A 23,938-nucleotide genomic window follows, 5' to 3' on the forward strand; every position below is an offset into this window, starting at 1 on the left:
ACTTTATTGAATTCAAGGGACGCCATTTGTAAGCCACTACCAAATCCAAGTCCCTGATTGGTCAAGGTTCAACTGGTTTAGAAACAAGCGTTGGCCCACAAATCACTGACTGGTGCGTCCAAAGCTGCTTCCATCTGTTCTCTGCAAGTCCCCGATTGTGCCGTGACTTGTGGGGAACGACGTTCTGCAGGTGCGGCCGTGCTTGAAACACACGAGCCGCGCTGCAGTGGTGCCCGTGTCCGTGGGTCAGCCGTGGCGCTGCTGCTCATAGCCGCACCAAGCCTGATTGGGCCTAATCTGGCGGGGAGTCGGGTTGCCGGGTTGATGGCGTGTCTGCATGGAAGGCATGCAGGCTGTGAATCACTGGGATTGACCCCCTGCCTCTCGGGTTAACAGAAGCCCTGACTGTGTCTGTGTGTGTGTGTGTGTGTGAGTTTGAACTGAAAGTAGTGAGATTTGTGAAACTTGATTGAACTTTTAGGTACAAAGCAAAGATTTAAAGTGGTTCAAGACAGAAAATAAACCTCAAAGTATAAGACAGGTGTGTAAAAGGACAGGAGTGGTGGTTTGGGGGTCGGCTTGTTGAACTTTGCCTCCGGCTGCAGAGCTGGAGGAGTCGCCTCTCGTAAAACCGTCCCCGTTCAGCCCGTAAACCTAATTCCACCCTCTCATAGGTTCCTTCTCCTGACACCAGAGGAGCAGGGTCTCCGTTTCCCCCCATGTGCCACCAGACTAGGAGTGTCAGTTTAACATGAGGCCCAGCGAGCGTGCAGCGGCAGAGAAAGCCGCCGGCTTAAGATGTCTGTTAGTGTCTGTGTAACAGTGTGTGCTCCGGGAGTTTGGGGATCAAACCCTCATGTCGACAGAGGCAGCACCGAGGAGACGGCCGCTGACAGGTGCTTCCTGCAGCAACGCAGCAGGTGCTTTGTGCTCACACACTTACACACACACACATGCAGACACTTTAGCACCAGGACATGATTGTGCATGTATGAACACACTTTTTCCATCCGACACAGAAGTTGGGCTCTAAAGTTAACTCTTGGCTATGAGCTGCTCTTCCTGTTTTGTGCTCAAACGGCTCTTAATCAACATTTTAGGTGCAGAACATTTCTGCATCCAGCATGGAAATGACAGCTTTTTCATTTGGATTGTTGTGTCATTTTTAGTCTGTTAAACTGTAATCATTGACATTTTACTGTTATGAAAGATAGTTAATGTTGAAAATGACAAAAATAAAAGAGAGAATCAAAAACATAAAAATATTTTAACTCAATCTTAAATAACCCACAGGGTTTTACTTAATAAAAAATATCACGTTGATTTTATTTATTAAATTCAATTTAGTAAAAAGCTGCTTTCTTTTTTATTTATTTATGTATTTATTTATTTTTTTGCCAGCTGTTTTTTTATTTCATTATTTTCAACAATAAAAGGCATTTCAACAATTAATTAGTTCATTTATTTTATCAATCTTTTTTTGTGTGAATGAGTTTTTTTTCTTCTTTATTTTATTTTATTTTTTAAAAATGGCTATAATTTCTTTTTATTGTTTATAAAAATTGTCATACATTTTTTTCAATTTTTTTTTACATTATATTTATTCATTTAGTTTGTAATCAAACTTTTTAATCTTATTTTCTTCCTTCAAATGTTTTCTTTTACTTTTTCTTTAGCAGCTGGTAGTGCGTGTCCTTATTTTCAATCATTAAAAAAAAAAATCAATTTGCATAATTTTTTCTATTAATTGGGCATTTATTTTTTAAAAGAAAATTTATTTTCTATTCATTTTATTTCTATTTTGGGGTTTTTCAGGTTAAAAAATATTCCGGACACTTTTTCTGCCGCAAATGTCTTTAATCAAAACATAAAGACATTTGAGTTTCTACCAACAACTGAAATCCCATCTTCCTGCTTAAAACAGTCCTTCTAAGTGGAATTCGTTGACATGTATTTAGAGAAACCAGCGATAAAGGTCATAAATGCAGAATTTAAACACAAAAGATTCAATGAAGAAGAACAAATTGTCTTTAACTGTCCTAAAACTTTTAAATAAAACGAGCTTTCATCAAAAAAACATGAAAAAAGGGGTCATTTTGTTTGAGCATTCCTATTTTTAAAATACAGCAGAAAAAAAGCCAAATAAAAACATAAAACAGATTTCTACAGATGAAAGTTAACTAACAACTGGTGTCAATTTGAGAATTAAAACACAAAAAAGATTAATCACATGGAAACAAAGTTGCCACACGGCAAAATAAAATTAAAACATTTTATTTATATTTTGCTTGAGATCTTTGATTTAACATATTTAAAAAATGTTGAGTTTAAAAAATGATTTTTATTGTGAAAAAAGCAGATTTTTTAACTTAATTTTTTTTCTTTCTTTTTAAAATTTTAAGAAAAATTCTACAACTATAACTCACATTTCTTTGTTAATAAAATTTAGGAAGTGGCATTTCAACAGCTTATTTGCTGACTAATATGTCACATTTTCACCAGAAATGCTCTAATTGGTTACATTTCAGAACTATAAAAAAAAAATTTAAAAACTAAAATACGAGAATGCATTTTTTTAGATCAAACTTCAAAATGTAGTTTTTCTTTTAACTTGGATTTCTAAAAAACTAAGTTTTTCGGTTAAAAAGGTTCTTATTACCACTGTTATAATAATACCCCAATTCAGTTCTTTCTTTCTGAACAAACGCTGCACTGGTGCTAAACATGATTTGATATTTCTATATTTCTAAGATTTTTATTTTTAATTGAAAAAAACTAAAAAAAAAATTTAAAAAAATAAACTCTTACCAGATATTTTAGATTTTTTTTTAACTCGCTAATATTTTTGGGATATTTTTTCAACTCATACCAAAGTTAGATTTCTGAACTCATACCAAAGTTTTTAAGTTTTTAAGTTTTTTGGGGGGGGGGTTACTTTAGGAAAACACAAACTGAGCATCACGTCTGGGCTGAAGGAGAATGGATGTAAAAACAGTGCGGCGTGCAGGTTCAGCCGTCACTCAGCGAGTCTATTTTTCACTTTTTGTTTTCAGTCACAGGCTCCAGCTCGGCCAATGGCTGACGCGGGAGTCGCCAAAGCAACAGAGCCGCTGGACGAATGGTAGCGCCTCCATCTGTCTCAAAAATAAAACAAACCAAAAAAAAAAGAAAAAAAAAAGACACAGCGCCGACCATTTCCCAAGAGCCATGAGGCCATGCCTTCCAAATGGAAACCGAACCATGACGACAGGTTGGATGGATGCTTTTTAGATCCGTTATCTGCAGGATTCCTGCACAGTTAGGAAATGGGGCTGAAGTTAGTCTCTGTCAGCTGCTCAGAGAGGGTCTAAATAAACTCTGCTTAACCAGCTCTTATAAAAGATTCAGGATAAAAATACATATAAATGCACAAAAAAGTCTCTGTTAAAGGAAGAATTTGTGTTCAAAGTCAAAACATTGATGATATTAAACATTTTTTGAAAGTTGTCTAAAGGATTTTTTTCTTGGACTGAACTGTATTTTATGAATTATTGCAACATAATTCAAGCAAAGACAGTTTTGCATCCATCCTTTTAAAAAAAAAGAATAAAAAGTTCAAATCTGCACATTTGTTCTGGTTTCACCTCAAAGTCCGATTTCAATGAAAATTGTGTTTTTGGTGGTTTTAATCTGTTAATCCTCTGGTGATAGAGGACACATATATATATATAGAGAGAGAAGCTCAAAAGTGCATTTCTGAGAATTTCATCATTCAAATTATTGTAAATCAGGAGCAGATTCAAAAAATGCCATGTGAAAAAGATGGTGTTTGTGACGTCAGGCGGGGCACGTTCTAATTCAGTCTAATTCATCCACTTATAGACAAATAGATCTGTGTTTGTCTTTGTTTTCCTGGTCCGAGCTGGAATCTGGATCAAAACTCTATGGCTGGATGGCTCCAGCATTTCTCGCTGTTTTTGTTGCAGCGTTAATGTTAGGTTGTTGTTGTGAGAGGCTGTAAGCTCCCAGTAGAGCGTGCAAACAGAGAGCACAGATATGGGTGATGGGAAAGGGAGGTGGGGTTGCTCCGTGCCAACAGTCCCGCCCACAACTCAAGAGGTGAATTTCTACTGATGTACTGCCGCTCTGCCGAAATTACGTCCCAGAAAACAACACTATTCTTTTATTTTTTTGGATAAAAACAGCATAATCATAACTACAAGACCACTGGGAACGCTTCTTCAAAAGAAGATCTGAGCGGGGCTTTAGGTGAAATAACAGATCGATTTAGAGACAAATTTGGTCAAAAAATTTTCAAAACTACTAAGGCTTTTATTTTGAACTTTCAAAAGTCATACATGTACATTTCCCAGAACTCCAGTAGTACAAGTCACAAACTTTTATTTTAGTTGGGTTTAGCAGTTTTATGTTAAGGTCCGTGATTAATTACATGCCAGATTTATTCCTCTGGTCTCCTCAAACTGGATCTGCTTCTAAGCTCTTAAGCTCCGCCCTCAGTGACGCACGTTCAAGCAACCACTTCCAATCACAAGTCGATGTGAACGTGTGTAAACGCAAGTTTCAGGCTTCCGGTCCAAAACTGAACTGTGTTCATGCTTAGTTATGCAAGTTTTAGGACTGTTTTTGGCTCTACGTACAAAACGTTAATCCCTTGAACGCACGTTAAACTTTGACAAATCAGGGGCTTGGATTTGGTAGTGAGGTATGGATGGCGCCCTTTTTAATTCATGGAAGTATCGACCATTTGAAAATTTATCATGGGGAGAAATGAATTACTATGGGTTGTCCTCGGCCGGAATTCTATGAAACCAAGTCTTTTATTTTTCGGTGAAAAGGAAACGTTTGGAACAAGATTTGCACCGCTTCGACATTTCGCACCAAGCCTCTTCGAACTTTAATTGGCGGACATGAGCTAGCATTGGGTAGCGACAGTCCAGTGTGAACACCAGAAGCCAAATGCACGTTCAAGAACCTGCATCACCTGCTCGGTGTGAACATAGCTTGAGTGTTTTCAGACGTGGAGAGTGAAAGTCTTGAAGTGTTTTCTTTTTTGTGGCTAAAGCGTTTTTCTTAACTCAGGCGTTTGGAGTCGAACACACTGGAGAAGCAGCAGAAGAAGTGGGCGGAGTCTCTGTCCCTTCCACAGAGCGTGTGTCTGCGTGAGGCTCACTTCGCAGGTGAGGGGGGACGTACCCGGGCTGGGGGCCTGCGTTCAGTTTGCTGCGGTCAGATTTGGAAGGACAGCGGCCTCGTTTGTCCTGACCCCGGAAGGCTCTAAGTTTGGGGCTCCAGTGTTCCCGCCACTGGAGGGCCAGGGTGGAGCGGTCCGCCACCAGGCGGCTTTCCTCGGGGCCCCAGCCCCGCTCCCCTTCCTCTGCGCCAATCAGGAGGAACGTGCGACCCACGTGGAGGGCAGGGCAGCCACACGTCAGGTCCCGATTGGGGACCCAGAGAGACTGGGGGCCTCTGCGGATCCGAGAGGCGGAGCGCGTGCGGAAGACGACCTGCACAGTGATGGAAAACTGCCACCAGGGACCGGAACGCTCCATCCCCTTCACCTGCACCTTCAGCACTGTGACGCAAACACAATCCTGTCAATGTTTGTTTGTTTTTTACACTTTTAGTATTTTATTCGTGTTTACGATTTTTTTTTAAATAATAATTCAAATGAAACCACTGACCGTAATCCTTGAGACAATATGTCTCCAGGTTCATCCTGACTTCAGCCTGAGTGGGCTGACAGTATGAAACGCACTCCTCAGCTGCAGGATGTGGTGTGGGTGGGGTTGGGCAGGGGGGCAGAAGGGAGAATGAGATGCTATCATTTCATAGCACGCATATCAGCACATGTCTTTTGCCCTAATTACAATATGGCCGCTCCTATTTGTCATCACAGTATCCTCTGACTAACACACGATCCCACAGCTGCAGGAGGTGAGACATTTCCAACCGCCAGAAAGGAGGCGGGGGCCCGACTGGCTGCCTCATGAGGAGTTACAGCAGCGGCCTGATCTGATAAACGTTTTTTAAATATTAAAAAATATACAGTTGCATACACAATGTAAATATTTTGGAAGTTGAGGTAATTTTGTTAAAACCTCCTGAGGAGTGCTTTATTTGTTGTGTGAGCCTATGAAAATAAAATCACTTTTAAAGGCCCCATGATAAACTGATGAACTATCCTGGATGTACTCCACCTTTTCCCTCCAGTAGCTGAGATAAGCTCCAGCAACCCTGTAAGCCCAAAAGGGATTATTGGATTTTATTGGATAGAGGACTAAGGATGACAAAATAATTTTATTCTTTATGCCAGCTTTCAGTGCACCAAATTAGAAAATCCCTCCCCCTTTTCCCCCCAAATGAAATGCACCCAAAGATTAAAAAAAAAGTTTAACCTCAAATACAAAAGGGGTTTATATAGACATACTCTTCCTGTGTCCAAAGCCCTGTTGTAACAGTAACATCTGTTTAACACAAGCAGTCTCCAGATCGTATCTGTTTGCTCAGCTGCTGGACAGGACAAGTTAAAAAAAATAAAAAAAATAACTCATAGAATTTTCTGTAAAAATGTATATATTTTTTTATTTCAATTGTGCAGTTTCAATTTGGCGACATTATCTAAAAAGGTGGAGTCATACAGGCCAATTCTGTCCCAAGTTTTGTTTGTTTCTGTAACTATTCATAACGTCAAATTACAGATTTTTTTCTCTCTTTTTTTCTTTTTTTAAAAGAAAATGTTCAGAAATATAAGTAAAAATTAAGTGTAGCCTCAAATACAAAAGGGGACTTATGCAAATATACTCCTATTGTGTCCAATGATGTATAACCCGCTTTTGTAACAATCAGCACAAGGCCCTCAGCTCTTATCTGTTTGTTCAGCTACTAGACAGTATAACTAAAAAAATGAACAAAAAAATTTCAGTTTTTTGTTATATTAATTGTTTTTTTTTTCAGTTGTACACCTCGGTTCATCGTGGTGACATCATCTTAGTAGGTGGAGTCATAAATGACAGATATGTCCCAAGGTTTTCTAGTTTCTCTAAATGTTCAAAATCTCAAATATTGGAATGCATTTTGTCAAATTACATTTTGTAGATTTATCATGGTCCTATTGCATGTTGTGTTCATATATATATATATATATATATATATATATTTGTCAAAAGTAAGAGCTCTGTCTTCCCCACTGGTCACACCTCTGGGAACCGTCCCAAGAGTTCTAGCCACATTACAACTTCCAGCAACCACCAGCGCGCACTTTCTCTCTTTTATCCATCAACCACAGCATACTAAAGCACTGCACTAAGTGAAGCTCAGAGTGAAGTATTGTTTGTGCCACTCTGCCTTCCTTACTGAGCATTATATCTGGACCCGATCTTCTGTCTCCTGACTCTGACTCTGTTATCGACCCCCTCCTGCCTAACCCTGATTTAGCTTTGTGGACTATTAGCTGAACTAATAAACCTGATGCATTTGGATCCAGCCGTCTTCTGCACATTTAAAATTTTTTTTTTTTTTTTTTTGCTAAAAAGCACCAATTGTACGTCTGGGTTTTTCAGACGTGCAACAAATAAGGCAAAAACATCAACATCAAGCTTTTGTTGTCTCCCAAATTGTCCTTAGTTCTATTATTTTTCTTTTTTTTTTTGTTGTGTCCAGCAAATGAAGACACGCGTTGCAGCTAAGTGCTTCTGGTGATGGACATGTTTCGTTTTTACAATCGGGGTTGTTTGTTACTCTTCGAGTAGTATGAACCGTGTTTGTAATCAGTTCTAGTTTTAAAATGAGAAGTGCATTCATAGCTAACTGATGATGTTTAGAGATTATCCATTCATTTTGAGACAAAAGCCATTCAAACATGCCAACTATGATCAAATTCACTTCATTGTTTTAGCAATAATGCAGTAAATGGTGAGGTTACTTACCAATGCTGTACTGAGGTTGGTACACTGGAGTGGGAGCAGCCTCCTGAATCCCTGCAGACACGATCAGACAGGTGTCAGGTAGACAAACGTCAGCTCGCATGTTAGCTGGGTGCAGACGTGTGTTTAACTAAGTGTTGTGATTGGAGGGCTGCGGTATGTGGGCATTGCCGCGCGGAAGATAAGCTAACGTCAAAACAGACCAAGACTTTGTTCCTTTTATGGTCTAGAATTGCACCGCATGAGGGCGGCTCCAGCTCACAAACGCTGCTTTTGGTCATTTTATAAGGTCAGACCTTGGTGAGCAGCAGCTCGCCTCAGACATTAAACAGAGTCTGAGTGGAGGTTAACAGCTCTGCTGGCTGGATGTGAACACAGAGGTGTCACAGCAGTGAAAGTGTAGAAGCTCATCGCCTTATAAGCCGATGCTGCTTCCTCCGCTTTTTCTCCAAGACGTGGCTCCAGAAAGAGCCGATCAGGGTGAAAAAGGAAAATGAGAGATATTTTAAAGTAAAAGGGTGGAAAGAAAGAAAGAAAATGAAAAGAAGGAAAATGTCCCCCATTCAACACACACACACACACACACACACATTTGTCATGAGTAAAAAATTGTTCCCACCTTTATTGCTGGGGTTACGTTCCATAAATAATCTTTGAAATCAGTGAAGCAGAATTACAGATAGTTTTAAGGCTGTAAAACTCCTCACTGCACACTTTCTCCACTTTTCTCAGACAGACATGAACCTTTTCACACTTTTTTCTCCTATTTAAACTATCAAAGTTCAAACCTTTTGAAGAATAAATAACAAAAAGCTGACTGCAATTGAAAATGTATGTAACTCTGTCAAGCTGTCAGGCAGAGTCTCATGCACAGAGAACGAGATTGCTTGACATGATCAACAGCCAATCAGAATGCAGAACCCAGTGAATTGTTTAAAAAAAAATAGCATGCAAAGTTGCCATAGATCAGTGTTTTTCAACCTTTTTTGAGCCAAGGCACACTTTATCCTTGACAAAAATCCCGCAGCACACAAGCATCAAAAAATTAAAAAGAAAAAGGAGAAACTCATAGTCTGTATTGATGTACAGTCCCTCTGCAATCTCACGAGCATTTTTGTGATAATTGTGGCAGAAAAAGCTGGAAGTTGCAGCTGTTTTATTCTGAAAGTTGTAATAAAAGTTAAGTTAGTTTTCATTAATCATTTTCAACTAAATTATTTTTAGTTTTTTAGTATATTACCCTGGTAGTTGTTTTTTCCCTCCATTTTATTAACATGCAATTTTATGTAACCTCACAAAAGAAATACAAATACATTCTTTCTAAATTGTGTTTTTTTTAATATTCATATTTTTCAATGTTGGTGCAAAGGCAACTGTAATTTTTTTACCAATATGATCACAATATGTTTGATAAATTTTACACAAAAAGACTAACATTATATTTATTTTTTCTGTAGCTACACAAGTTTTAGATGATTAAATTGTTTCAATTTGATTTAATTGTGTCATTTGGCAACTTCACCTTAATCCTGTTTCCTAAATGTTGTTATTATTTCTTCTTAAGTTTAACATATTAAATAATCCAGACGTTATAACAAAAGTGTTTCAGTTAGAAAGATGAGTTGGACCAAACTCTGGGATGTTTGGCTGTTAATAAACACAAACCTTGAAGGAGAACTAAACTGTTGACCTCTGATTTCATCAAGAAGATTTAAAAACGGTTTGAATGTGTGTTCGTTGTGGTTTCAAGACGTTTTACAGAGATCATTGTAGCACAGTTTTACAGGGATCAGTAGAGCAGAGATGCAGTGACTTTGACCCAATGCATCATGTGAGATGTAGTGATGCCAGACACAGACAGACTCCCGTGTCTTAGCTAACTACTCAGTGTTTTATTAGGGCCTGTTTGGATGAACACAGAGCTGATATCCTGGAGATGGTAAATGTTTTTAGATCAGTGAAAATGGGCAATTTCCCACGACACACCCGACTATCTCTCACTGCACACTGGTTGAAAAACATAGCCATAGATGAACCACAACAGAGGAAGGGACCACTGGACATGGATCTACTCGTCTACAAGTGGATGCATCGGAATGGAGTGGAGCAGGTTGCCTGTGGCCCGTGCAGACAAGCTACTTGTCAAACTGCATTTTTTTCCCCTGTCTGCTCCTGATTCACAACGTGAATCACTAAAGAAATACTCAGAAAAGCAATTTTAAGCTTTATTTTCTTTATCTATCTATCTATCTATCTATCTATCTATCTATCTATCTATCTATCTATCTATCTATCTATCTATCTATCTATCTATCTATCTATCTATCTATCTATCTATCTATCTATCTATCTATCTATCTATCTATCTATCTATCTATCTATCTATCTATCTATCTATCTATCTATCTATCTATCTATCTATCCCACAAAAGCATGTAAAGAACACCATTTTCATCAGAGCGGATCTATAAAATGTCGGTTATTTTGTTGGCCAAAGCTAAACTTAATCTAGAGTTGTTGTTGGTGGCAGCACTGAAAAGGCCACAAGGTTTTCTTTCACTCGCCCCTTCCACAGAAAGAGTTATGAGTCTATAGGCCTTAGGGGTGTTTTCATCCACGTAACAGGTGTGACCCCCCCCCCCCCCCCCACCTGATGGGGACCCACATTGCCTGCTGAGCTCTCAACACTTGTGCGATTAATTTGGGATGCGCACATGGATTAACACGTCAGGCGGATTTTTTGGTGCTGGTCATTGAGATACGAGAGGCAGCAATCCTCTGGATCTGAGGCTGATCCCTGCAGCGGAAGAGGAGGTTCCCCTGCTCCAGTGGGCTCATGTTAACACTGCTGTGGAGACCGTCTCCGAGAAGAAGACTTGACGAATGACGGAGCTAAATTAACCTGGAGAGCAGCAGGCTTTTTACATGACACTTTGTTTAATGAAAGTCTTAAAGACCCACTGCAATGAAAATGGAGTTTTTGGTGTTTTTAACGTGTTCTTGTAGCATTTTTCAGATGATGAAGGACACTGTATATAAATATGATTGAGCTTAGAATTACATTTAGGAGAAATTCTTTATTCAAATCATTGTGAATCAGGACGAATAAAATGCTTTTTAAAAATACGCTGAGTGGGCCACAAGCTCCCAACTAGACGGCCTTGTTTTCCTTGTCTGAGATGGAATCTGGCTCAAATCTCTATGGCTCCAATACTGCTCACCATTTTTGTTGCACTACAATGTGTGACAGGCTGTAGGCTAGTGGGAGAGAGTGTAAACAGAGAACTCTCAACAACTCTGGAGAGGAAGGGTGGTCCGGGTTTGTGCGGCACCAACGGTCCTGTTAAAGTTATATAATTGTTATTTGCTTGCACACTATAATCTCCATAATATGATTGTCTCATTTCTATCTTTCAGTAAGAAAACAATGACCTGAAAAGTTCTGATTATAAGAGAATATGATGTTCCTGTTGTTTCTGATTAAATGACCCACATTCATGTCTGCAACCTTCAGTTTTCAATAAAAGAAGGCTCCATGCACTAGGATGGCAGAACTCCTCTGTGACAGTTCGCGCTGTCACAGACCGATTCTCCTTCTGCAGAAGTTTAGCAAAAGTTCTCATCTCCTGTGTGGTTCTTCTCTTTATTAAGGAAAAAGTCAGAACCCTGACAGGTCCCTCCCACACTCAGATGTGATACAAATTTAATCAATGTAGTAGAAGAGAACCAAATGAACCTCAAGAACAGATTAAAGTTGTAAAAACTCACAACTGCCTTTAGAAAACGGAAAAACTTTAATTTAATATTTTTTCAAACGTTAGTTCACCCGTGTAAAGAAGTAGTTAGACAACGCTTGGTGTGAAGCTCCTTACTTTGTGTACTTTTGCTTACTTTCCACAGCTTCAGCTGGCAGACTTACGTATGCAGGGCCGCAGGGGGGACTTGCCCTGTTTGTATCCTGGCGCACAGCGGTTACACCTGAGGCCCGTCACTCCGTCCCGGCACAAACACTGACCTGAAGTCTGGTTACACCATCGACCCACTGCACCCACGGGATGGCACTGGCACGCTGGGAAAAGAAAATCAGACGATGTGCGTAGTAGATGCAGAATCTGACACCTACAACAAGGCATTTTCTTTGCAGACAAATGGTAAATGGCGTGTACTTGTGTAGCGCTTTACTATTTTCCTCGAAGACCCAAAGCGCTTTACAGTCCATGCACACACACATTCACAAACTGATGGCGCCGATACACTGGCGCCAACCTATAACCACAAGTGTGGGGTCCAGCGTCTTGCCCGATGAAACTTTGACATGTGGGCGGGCAGAGGTTGACCACTGTACCTCTGCACCATGGCCACAGAAGATGAAAGCAAAAACTAAAATGCTTTGGGCTGGTCTAAATCATTTACAGTCACAAAAAGACACCAGAACAAATAGGACGTAAGACGGAAACAAACGTCTTAGCAGTGAAGGCCAGAGATGGTCTTTCACCACATCATTAGACCATGACAAAGTGGAGGTGATTAAAAATACACAAAGAGACAAAAGCAGACAGAACATAGGAGGAAGAAGACCATCTGTCAATGTTATGACAGTAATTTAATCCGAAATGACAGCAGGCATCTGTCCTTAAGGTTTGTCCTTGCATAGGGCAAATATACCACAGAGACCTGGGTGCTTTCCAAATGAGTGAACAAAGATAAAATACTCCGTAAGAGCAGCAAAAAAACTAGATTTCATGGCTAGATTGTTGATTTTATGCGGCTATCGAAAGTAATACAGTTGAACTTTGACCAATCCGGGACTTGGATTTGATAGTGATGTATGACAGCCTTTTTCAAAACACCAACAGTTTAAAAAATTGATCACGTAGTAGAATTGAATAATTCCAGGTTGCCCCCAGCCGGTATTTTATGACACAGAGGGTTTTATCTATTAGAATAGAGCTATGAAAGGAAACACCTGGAGCAAGATTGGCGAAATTTGCACTTCTTCGCTAAACGCACGTTTAAGAACCTGCGTTCAGGGAGTTCTTGAACACACCACTGGTGTGTGTAGCAAAACACTGATACAAATTCTACACAATAAGTGCAAACAGGCTGAAAGCTGGTGATTTGTTACACTACAGGTCAAATATCCCCATGAGCACACCGCAGTGTCGCGGTCACTAGTGACCTGTCAAAGGTCAGGGGTTTAATGTGGATGCCGACCTGTGGTAAGGACGGGACTACAGGTGGCGGCTCAGTGGGGGGTTTAGTGTCCACTGCTAACAGGAATAGTTATTTGTAAAGTGCAGGCACCCTTCAAACACAACCAGACAAACACCCCCCCTGGGCGATCACCTTGACACGACAAACACACGTAAGGGGGACTGACGTTGGCAGGCCTTGCGATGGCTGAGCGCCTTGGTGTGGTCGCGGGCGTAGCCGTTCTGGCAGTACTGGCAGTGGCGTCCCGCCGTGTTGTGGCGACACTTTTGGCAAACACCTCCGCTCTTCCGGCCCGACTGCAAGAACACCTCCATGCTGAAACGGCATTTGTTTGAGTGGCCGTTGCAATCGCATGCTGGACGGGAGCAGAAGAAAACAGAGAGTTGACAGAAAGCACCTCTAGTGCTTGAGAGGATATGTTTTCAAGTTTGATTATTTGGGGGGACGTCGAGACAAAAACCTAAGAAATATGTCAGTAGTGTGAGTGGCTTTGGATTGCTTCCAGCCAATTACTTGGTTAAAGGACCAACTATTTTTAGTTATACTTTTATAAAAGTTTTGGGTCAGTTCTCTATTCACGTTGTTCTAAAAGACAATAAACAAATCAAAGGGTCAAAGAGAAGGTACGTTTCTTGCTCAGTACTTAGGTTCAACACTCAGAAAGTGTTTTGATGTGTGTAAGAACTAAAGTACCAAGTAGACAATCAACTACTGATAAAAAGGTTTCTGCTGTAAAGCTCCAGAACATCAGTTATTATTCAGAAAATTTGTGACCAGTTGTCTAACAGGTTGCAAAAAATGACAATTTGAGTGGTTGACAACAATCTATCAATATTTTTGATTGGCTTTTTTTAGCCACAATGAATTCAAAATGATTTATTTCTGCTTTCATTTTCAGAGTTTTCGATTTTCTTTAACCCTTCTGATTTTTATAAGTATGGATGAGTGTCTGGGCTCCTTTTTTCTGCTAAAATATATTTGCACCTCGTATCAAAGCATTTTTTTGTCTTTTTAAGTTTTTTCTAACAAAAATTTCCCAAATTTAAGGCAATAATCTAAAAAAACGTCTTATTTTAAGTTTGTGTTTTAGCTCAGCATATGTTAATGTACGGGTGCCATGAAGTGCAAATTCCAAACAAATCACTTCACGCAAAAACATTTTAAAGTTTAAAACACCAATTAAAACAATTAATAAAAAACAACATTACATTTTAGAAAACAAAACTAATTTCCAGAAAACAATCGGAAATGTTAGCAAAAGGAAACAAAGTGAGAAACCGGAAAAGGTAGGCACTATGGGATGTCGCTGATCGGATGATGATCCAATCCAATCCAGTATAGGTCAATAATCATCATCATCCAATCAGTGATATCTAATAGTAACAACCTTTTCCAGTTTCTCATTCTGTTTTGTTTTTCAACATTTTGTTTTGATTTCTGGAAATGACTCCCAAATAGTTTTTTGCTTTGTCATGGAAACTGGAAAAGTCAGGTATACTAAGGGACATTGCTGATTGGAAGATGATGTTTGTCCATTATTTCAATGGCTGACGTCCAAAACCTACATGGAGAAGAAGCTGATCGTTGCTGTTTGTTCTCATCTTGAACTTCACGATATTTTTCTGATTTGTCTCGAAAAAACAACAATAATTCCTCTAATTTTTAGTCTTTTTTTTTACTTTTTCCCTCTTCAGACTAAAGCGGAATTATCAAATGGGTCACGGAGAGATAGAAGTATCACTGAAACCTCACCGTACTGGGAGAATCTCTGATTGATCTTGCGGAAATCAGACAGGTTGACGGGCTTTCCAACGCCAATGTGGAGCACTCCAGACATAATTAAACCGCAGCAAATCAAATTTATTAAAGATGGGAAACATTCCAGCATTGCTTGTCCCATTTGAGCAGTTTCTAAAAAAGTGTGAAGCTTTCAGTAAAACATATATTCATATTTAATATCTCTGGGATTATTTAAACAGAGGGATTCTGTCTCATTGGGAACTACATTGTGCTGTAAAAAGGAATATTGAATCTGTTGATGGGTTTCAGTTGTGTTTATGGTAGTGATCAACAGTCTCTGGGAGAAATCTATCTGGTTTCTCTCTTTCTTAATCCTCCATCTCTGTTACAGAAACCAGGCTTCCAGTGTCCACGACAGTGAAGAGACCGGCTTACCTAACAAACACAGAGAACGTCCCTCTGGATAAGACGCTTTTCTAGTTTGACTTTTCATCTTAAGTAAGACAACTGATCTCCATAGACAGCACAGTATAGATACATTGACCTTTGTTTAAGTGCACAAAGTTATTCTGCATTCATGTGATTTTGGAAGATTTTGTGTTTTCTGAGTCGGAAAGTCATTTTTCCAATCAGTCCAATACCACATGAATGCAGCATTCCTCTAAGTATGCATTTTTGCCTGAATGACATCAACCCATTGTTGCAATTGGTGCCACAATGAGATTTAAAAAAAAACAACACAATTTTGAAATGAAAATTACAAAATGTTCGGCACTCAAATAAACATATTAATTTTTAATCAAAACATGTTTCCATGTTCTAGATTCCGTGTTATTTCTGACCCGTATGACGTAGATTAACAAAACACTCCAGTTAGCTACTGGTCCGGCCCTTCTGTTAATTTTTAGAAACTTTAGTGTTCTACGAGTCAAAAAGTTTACCCAAATTAGATTTCTCTAGTTGTTTGCTTAAATGATTGTGGTTTTCATTTCATATTTTCGATAAGAGTGAGCGGATTTGCTGAATACATTTTTCTGTGAATTCATCTAAAATCAATGTGATGTAAAAAATATTTTTTAAGTGACTAAAAGTCTGAGCTTCTTAAGTATATGAAATAGTAAATAAACAGAACATTGTTTGTGTATAGACAGGAATAAAATAGGATTGTCTAACTGATTTAGTACGTTTTCAAACAAAACATTTTCTGTATTCCATGTTTTCAAATGAACAAATGATTTCTCATCAAAATTGAGATAAATTATAATGTCTAAAATTCCAAGTATAATAAAGACATGAGAAAGAACTTGCTTTTTTTTGTAAATTAGGGAATAATTTTTTCTTTGTTTATATTTATTATATTTAATTGATCGACTGTTTCACGCATTTTATATAAGCGCAAATCTATCTATCTATCTATCTATCTATCTATCTATCTATCTATCTATCTATCTATCTATCTTTTTTATATTTTATGGTGAGAATTCCACTGCTCATGTTTTGTTGCTGGTGCAGCAGGTTTTTCAGAACAGCTGTAGACAGCTGGACTCACCAACACATGGGTTGGGGTGAGTGGGCGTCGCCCGATGCCATGGTCTGTCCACATAGAAGTCCGCGCACACATCACAGTCTGGCCCTGCTGTGTGATGCTCACACACGCACACTGCGCGGCCTGTGTCATCACGGCGACACCTGGAAGCGTGTCCGTTGCATTTACATCTGCCACCGACTTGTAGGTCAGAAATGGCTATAGGAGGTTGGACAGGAGAGACAAAGGTAAGGGGCGGCACCACTTGAAGGTCTCTGACTCCTGGTCTTGTGTTTAAATTATTGTTCCTTCTCTTCCTCAGTTCCCTTCCCTTGCTCTTCCTGCCCCGCCCCTCAACTTTCCATTTACAGCCCCCAATTGGGCAAGACCCCCATTGTTTATCTTCCTTTTTGTGAGCACCACCTCTGACCTTTCCGCCTTTCTTTGAAACAGCGAGTGAATCCATGATAAGGAGGTCTTCTCCTTCCTTGCTGGTCACATTGTAGCCGTCTTCGTCTTGATCTGTCCCCTTTTGGGTGCCCTTTCTACTCTGCATGCTTGTCTTCTTTTCGCCAATGTCTGATATCTTAGATTCCCTGTCCAGAAACAGAGGCACGTTGTCTCTGTTCATTGCGCCTTTCTGACTCCCAGTGTGGCGCTGGATGTCCGATCTCCCCGTTGGACTTCCAGTTCCCCTGGCATCACCTGCACCATCATTCCATGCTGTTACTTTTGGCCTATCAAAGCTATCCGCCTTGAGGTTTTGAGAAATATGGTGGAAGACAATGCGGATGTCTGTGGCTGTCACCCAGTCCTGTAGAGTGGGGCTATAGTCGAAATCAGGAGAGGACGGCCGCCCATCCAGAGCGGAAAAGGCAAGCACCGCCCCGCCCCTTTGCCTTTGAAAGGGGCGAGGGTCTGAACAAAGAGCATCTGTCTCCTGGTGCCTAGTTTGGGCGATGGTCTGGGTGGGTTGCTGGAAGTGTACGACACAATCACTGGAGTAGCGTTGCATGGGCCGCCACGAACGTCCATAGTCCATCGACTTGAAGATGGACAGGGAGATTGGGTCTGGGGGCTCTTCCTGGTTGCAGAACTGTAAGCTTATGTAGGTGATTTCAAATCGTCGACCAAGTGGGAGGGTGAGGACCCAGTCCCCAGTTTCGTGACCCGCATGAGCCATCCAGCAGGTGATGTTGTTAGGGTTGTGGAGATCTGTTAAGGTGGTGATGTTGCCATCGGTGTTATGTACACACAGCGAGTTGCTCGCATTGACCGGGACACCGTAAGCAGCGTTGATGAACTCTGACAGGCAGTGGCGAGGACGACCATCAGGGTTGTAGCAAGGGTCATGAGGTGACGTCCAGCTTAGCGGGGTGTGGGAGAAAGACGACGAAGTTGGAGTCAAGGGAAGGATGAGGATGAAGAGTCTGAGGAGAATGGGAACCAGCAAGGTGGAAGGGGAAGGGGAGAAGGGAAGGAACATCATGTCATCGAGCCTGGAGTGGGGGGGAGAAAAAAGATTCATTTTAGGAGAAATCTGTGAACAAAGTTATGTCATAAAAGAGAAGAAAAAACTGGAGTCAAGGAATGGAATATAAGAGAGACCACCTGCACCTTCATCAAAAACACATGATATCATCAAAAGGCTGACATGGATCCAGCTGCACCGTACAGACTTTCCATAAACGCCAGCAAAGACCTCATCCTGTAAAAATGTAATCTCCAATATCCACTGTTTTGTCAACCACTGGTGCAAATCCACAGTACTGACAACCTTTGAAAATGAGTTTGTCTTAAAATCTCCCAGAAGAGCAACAGGTTTGTCAACAGGACACACAAAAAAAGGCCTGACAGCTGGAGCCAAACTCGTCTCTGGACCACATTTATCACATTTAAAGACCTTTTTTTTTTCCTGTAGTTGGGCACGCATGTGTGCCGAAAGGAGGACGTGAGAAAATGTCGAGAAGGAGACGGAGATTAGCTTTCAGGATCGTTGGGAATGATTTATGCATCAAAATGCATGTTGGGCTTGATCCTCTTCCGTGCAGAAGACAAACACGGACTTGTGTGGCTCCGGAGTGTGAGCAAATCTCTTCCCGTTTCTTACAACCAGGGATGATCGTAAATTATCCTTTGACAGTGGAGAGCGTGGAGTTGGTATGTGGACACAATGAACAAGCTCTGTGAACACACATACGCATTTTCAAAGTCCTTCTCTGAAGCTTTCTGTTTCTTTGGCCTTGGTCTCTTGCATTTGTACAGAGGCTGACCCGTACAGGTGTTGCTGGTTTTGGGGTTGTCCGGGCCCGTGGAGGGTTGTAGACAAGTTCGGCTGCATCTTGTTATGCAGTTCCCTTGAGGCTCATACGACCACCTTGAGGGACGTCATAAAAATGGAACACACAATTGTTGTGCGTGTAGTAATTATATCATGACGTACAGATGATGATATGTCCCTTACGCCACACTCTGGTCTACTGACCACGTGCAAATGCTGCAGGGTGTGCAGGTGATACGCAAGTCTCTGTTGGATGCTCTCACAAACTATATTTTTTTTAAAGTTTCTAACAGGCTGAATGCAAGAGCACACAACAGGTAGGTAGTCATAGGTGCGCACCCGTTGAGCAGCATTAACAGGCCCCTTGCACAGTGACTAGGGTTTGGAGGGGTTGAAAAAATGAAAAATCAGTAAGTGCCTCTGCCTCACCTACTATGTTGCATAAGTGATTGCTACAAACTGTCACCCGCAGTTTTTTCTGAGTCAGTTTTTTGCGTGTAGAAAAAAAATGTGCATTACCATTCTATCTACGGGTTCACCGAGTGGTCTACGATTGTAAAATTTTGTGCGGGCCAACTGCGCGCTCCGTACAGGTTTGCCCATTTTTTGCCCAAAGATGGTCCATATCCACACGTAGGGCAGTTGTGACTACGGTCTTTCTTGTTAAACTGCAAAGGAATCATCCTCCCTTTCCTTCGTCTTCCTTTGTCCTCTCCCTGTCCGTCTATCACCTGCCCCCTTCATTCTGGTCTAGAAATATTCTTAACTGCTCTGAGATTGATGATGTCCTAACAAGCGTTTGACACTGACAGCAAAGTCAGCAGGACTGCACAAACCAAACTTGTAAGAGGGGCCGCAGCCGGGAGCCTCTCTGGCTTCGTCATCCAGACAACGATGGAAATTTGAGGCCTCCCCTGAGGACCACACAGCACCCGAGGGGTCCGCGCTCCGGCGCTCCCTTTGCCTCCTCGTACTTGCTGCTCCGCTCTTGACCTCCAGAAGCAATCTTGGGATGAAAGGTGCACCCGCCAAATGTTGGGGAGATGGGGCGGAAGGGAGGGGAGGCTTGGCGTTTGTGGGGTTGCTACAGAAAAGTGCAGCGATGAGTGGTCTGACTGTGACCCCTAGCCTCACCGAGCCGCATTCCTGAGGTCCAGAATGCCTCAGCCCGCCATTCCTGGCATGTTGAGACATGCCCCATGGGAATCTGAAGGCATCGATAAAAAGCAGGACTTATAAGTTGATGGAAAGAAATGATACAAATGAATAGACAATGACTTTAGCATTTTTGGCCGGAAAATACCTTTTTTTTTTAGATTTTGTGAGCCAAAGTATCCAGGTGGGACCAGATGCACTTGCTCTGGCCTTTGTCACATCACAGGACTAATTGAGCATTGGCTTTTTACAACCATGTTCAGAAATGGTGGTTTGTGTGAGACAGGCCGTAGAGGTTTTTAATGTGCCCCTTTTGGCAAAAGACAGGCTCTCCTCTCCTCCGAAACAAGATCCTAGCACTGTGGCATGAACCGGCTGGATACAGTTTCCACCACTCTTCATCTTTCACTTTTATTAAACTCCAGCAGCATTTTGGAAATCAGAGACCGTTTGCCCCCTTTTCAAAAGAATTCACTCAACACAGTTTTTGCTAATCACTGTTACCATTTAGCTTCCAAAAATTTTCACTAACCCTTGTTAACATTAAAAGCTGCCAAAATCTTTTTGGCTAACCCTGTTAACATTTGGGGCGACAAACGTTTTTGCTAACACCTTTTTAACAATGATAGCTGCTGAATTCTTTTTGCTAACCCCGTTAACATTTGGGACCACAAACCTTTTTGCTAACACCTTTTAACAATGATAGCTGCCAAAAAGAATTTGGCTAAAACCTGTTAGCATTTAAAGCTCCTAAAAAATTGAGTAATGCCTGTTAGCATTTAAAGCTGCTAATGTTTTTTTTGTTTGTATTTTGCAAACAAGTGTTAGCTTTTAAAGTTGCCCAACTGTCTTTTGCCTAATGCCTCTTCATTTTTAAAGCAGACATAAAATGTTTGCTAACTCCCGTTAGCATTTAAAGCTGCCAAACATGTTTTTCGCTAAGCCTTTTTAGCATTAAAAGTAGACATAAAATAGTTTTGCTAACCATTGTTAGCATTTAAAGATGCCAAAAAATTTGCTAACCCCTGTTAGCATTTAAAACTGGGGGAAAAAAGTGCAGATAAGGAAGGTTTTCAAACAACACGGGAGTAATTGCTCTTTAAAATGCTTAAATGATGAGTTCAGCAAATTCTAGCAGATGATCTTTGGAGGCAGCTATGCTTGGACAGCAAGCGGCTGGAAAATAGCTTGCTGACAACCTGAGGGCATGTTTACAGCAGAGGAGAGCGGCGCTCTGCAGTCCTCATTTATATCCAGGAGCTTTTCTTCGTTCTACTGAAACAACATCTGAGCATAAAAAGAGACAATAGTGCAATACTTTAGACATTTAATGGATTTATACTTCATACGTTTTGTAAGATTTGCATCTAAAAACGTATTTTTTACCATTTTATGCCTTATGAATTGCAAAGATCATTGCTCTTAAATGCTGTTTCACTTTTGCTAACTTCCTTTTATTGACTGAATTGGAAACTGAGATCAAAGCAACACCAAAAAAGTATTTTGGAGTAGAAATTGTTTTTTTTTTCCACCAAATTTTCAGCAAACTGGAGCTGGCGTCTGGAATTCTCTCCTGCTACCTGTTAAACTGCCCTGACCTGTTCGCACTTTAGAGCTGCACGTCTGCAGGCGCTCGCTCAGCTCCGCAGATGAGCCACATTTGGCCTCACATGCTTTAACATTCCTCGTCATGGCCAGCAGCTCTGTCCGGTTCCCTGATCCCTAAAGACGAGATCGGGAAAGATCGCAATATGTAAACGCAAAGTTGATGGAGTTTGGAAAACTTGCCAGGATTCATTTCTGCACTTTTAAAGAAATTCAGTTGATATTAAAACCTTTCTTTAAATTTTTTTTGCTTTGCACCTGCACCTGTTTGTGTCACCTTTGTTAATTTGCAATTGTTCTCAGCTCTTTCAGAAATCCAATACTGGCCTCTGGCTGAGACGGCGGCCATGTTTGTCTTCTCCAAGCTGCATTCCTGCCTGCACAGCGTCTGATTCCAGGAGTTCTGTTTAAGGTGGAATAATCTAATTTTAGCGAGATAGACCTGACAGTAGACGCGACAGATACAAAATGGATCAGGACTTCTCGCGTCTTCGACTTTCATCCTCAACGTTTGTCGCTCTGGGCTCCTGCAGGGCCTAACCGTGCTTTGCTTTAGAAGCTGTCTGGAGCTTCACCGGCTTCAAATTTTTTTTTGAACCAAAAAACACATGTTGATATTTAAAGGCAGCAGGCCTCCCCCCGTGGTGCCTCACATGAGTTGGCAGGAGGCTCCTCTCAGCTCCAGCTCCTCTTGATGGTATTGAAAAGCAGATGGAGATGAAATCATTTGTTTGAGGAGCCAACGACAAAAAGTGGGCAATGATATGATCAAAAACACTCAACTTCTGGGTTTAATTGTCTAAAAATGCAGCAAAATACATCCTCCCACTGCTTTGTGTCGGATCATTAAATAACAAAAAGTTTTTTTTTCTAATATAGTCAATAAATAAACAACCTGCACAGCTTACTTTCATTTAAAAAAATCCACTCCAAAGAGCCAGACTGTAAAATTCCCACTGTTCAAATTAAAGAGCGCATGTGCAGAAAGCTGCGGTTCATTAGGCGTAAATGCTCATCATATTAGGACTGGATTACTTTGGCAGGACGCTGAGAGAAGCTCGGCCTGTAATTGCCTTGCTGTAATTACACTTGTTGAGCAGAAATTTGCTGCAGTCAATTATGTGACAGCGGAGGAACAATAATATTTGCGCACGAAGAGGCTATCGGCCTGATCAAACAACTCCATAAGAGGCTGCACATGTTGGCATTTAGGAAGAAATAATGGGCTCTTAATTAAGCTGAGGGCCATAACTGAAAATTGTTGTTAAAGATAGAATCTTTTGATTTGCTGATAAGACACAAAATAAAAGAATAAGGTATGGAAACAAAGTGCGCAGAAAGAAAAATGAAAATTGTTGTGCAAAAGAAAAAAACAAGAGATAATGTTCTTTAATTAATGACATAATAACGAAGTTATAAAACCAACTTATATGAGTTCCACAAATTTACATTTGCCATGTTTCTTATAATTTATTATCCTAATAAATAAACTATAAGGAAAACGCGTTTGGATTCATTTTCTGGTTGCGCCAATATTTATGGTGGTTAACTTCAAAAGTTTCAATTTAAAAATGTTAAATTTAAAAGTCTAAACTTAAAATACTTTATGTTATTTAGGTGAACATTCTCCTTTTTTTCAGTTTGTCTGCTTTCTCCCCATGCGCCGCAGTTGACGCGCCGCTCCAAGCGCGCGCGCAACCTTCGGGAGCTGCGGGTTTAAAAAAACATCCCTACTAAAACGCAGCGTGAAGCAGCTCACCATGTGCGTCCCAGCGATCCTCCTTCTGCTCCCTGGTCATCGAGAGCGGCGCAGAAGCGAGTCCTGACATCCACAGAGGCGCCCTGAGCTGAAGACGAGCGCGCCGAGGGGAGAGAGGGAGCAGCCGAGGAAGAGGAGGAGGAGGAAGAAGAGGAGGAGAGAGATGAACGGCATGGGAGGTGTCTGCTTTGACAACAATTTAGAGCCCCCCAACCCCGAGGAGAAAGGAATATTTCACTGGGAACAAACAGAAACTAAATTGAAATGACGCACATCTACAGAAGGGCTCCAAAAGGAGCAGGTTGACCTTACAAACTGCGCACGTGAGAGGAAGTAAAATACGGAAGAAAAATAACACTGTCATCATTTAATTATTGTAAATATTTAAAAGATACATTTTATATAAAAAATACGCATAAATAAAGTGTATTTTTCTAAAGGTGAAGTGGGATTTGGGAGATCTTGGTGAGTTTTGGTCAGTAAGGAACTGACCCAAATGGCTCCCTGATTAACAGGAAGCCATTTATTTCTCATTATGAGCACATTTAACTGAACTCCTTCACTTAAAAACAGTTTTATGAACACCACCTTTTGGTGGGGGGTTGCAGGAGGGCATTAATTTCCCCTCAGTATGTCAGATATGAAAGCGTGGATGAACACGGAGGGGATTTGTGGTCCATTTAATGTTCTCCGCCTCACTGCTTTGATTACAGGGGTTCCAGCTGGGTTCAATGTTA

The 23,938-nt window shown here is 40.8% G+C and overlaps 1 protein-coding gene across 2 annotated transcripts; it reads right to left on the reverse strand.

Moving 5' to 3' along the window:
* Window positions 1-4,289: 4,289 nt before the first annotated feature.
* LOC101164509 (netrin-1) lies at window positions 4,290-23,512 on the reverse strand. Of its 2 annotated transcripts, none has more exons than XM_011487530.3 (7): window positions 23,202-23,512; window positions 16,426-17,900; window positions 13,303-13,491; window positions 11,842-11,991; window positions 7,926-7,976; window positions 5,682-5,762; window positions 4,290-5,572 (listed from the first exon to the last, which is right to left on the reverse strand). In XM_011487530.3, exons 2-7 carry the CDS (start codon window positions 17,888-17,890, stop codon window positions 5,076-5,078), a joined length of 2,433 nt encoding a protein of 810 aa, XP_011485832.1. In that variant the 5' UTR covers window positions 17,891-17,900; window positions 23,202-23,512; the 3' UTR covers window positions 4,290-5,075. The 2 variants fall into 2 exon arrangements, with proteins under 2 accessions (XP_011485832.1, XP_020567316.1); XM_020711657.2 differs by lacking the exon at window positions 23,202-23,512 and adding an exon at window positions 21,436-21,559.
* Between the last annotated feature and the right edge of the window lie 426 nt (window positions 23,513-23,938).

This window comes from Oryzias latipes, chromosome 18, assembly GCF_002234675.1.
Source record: "Oryzias latipes chromosome 18, ASM223467v1".
Taxonomy (NCBI): Eukaryota; Metazoa; Chordata; class Actinopteri; order Beloniformes; family Adrianichthyidae; genus Oryzias; species Oryzias latipes.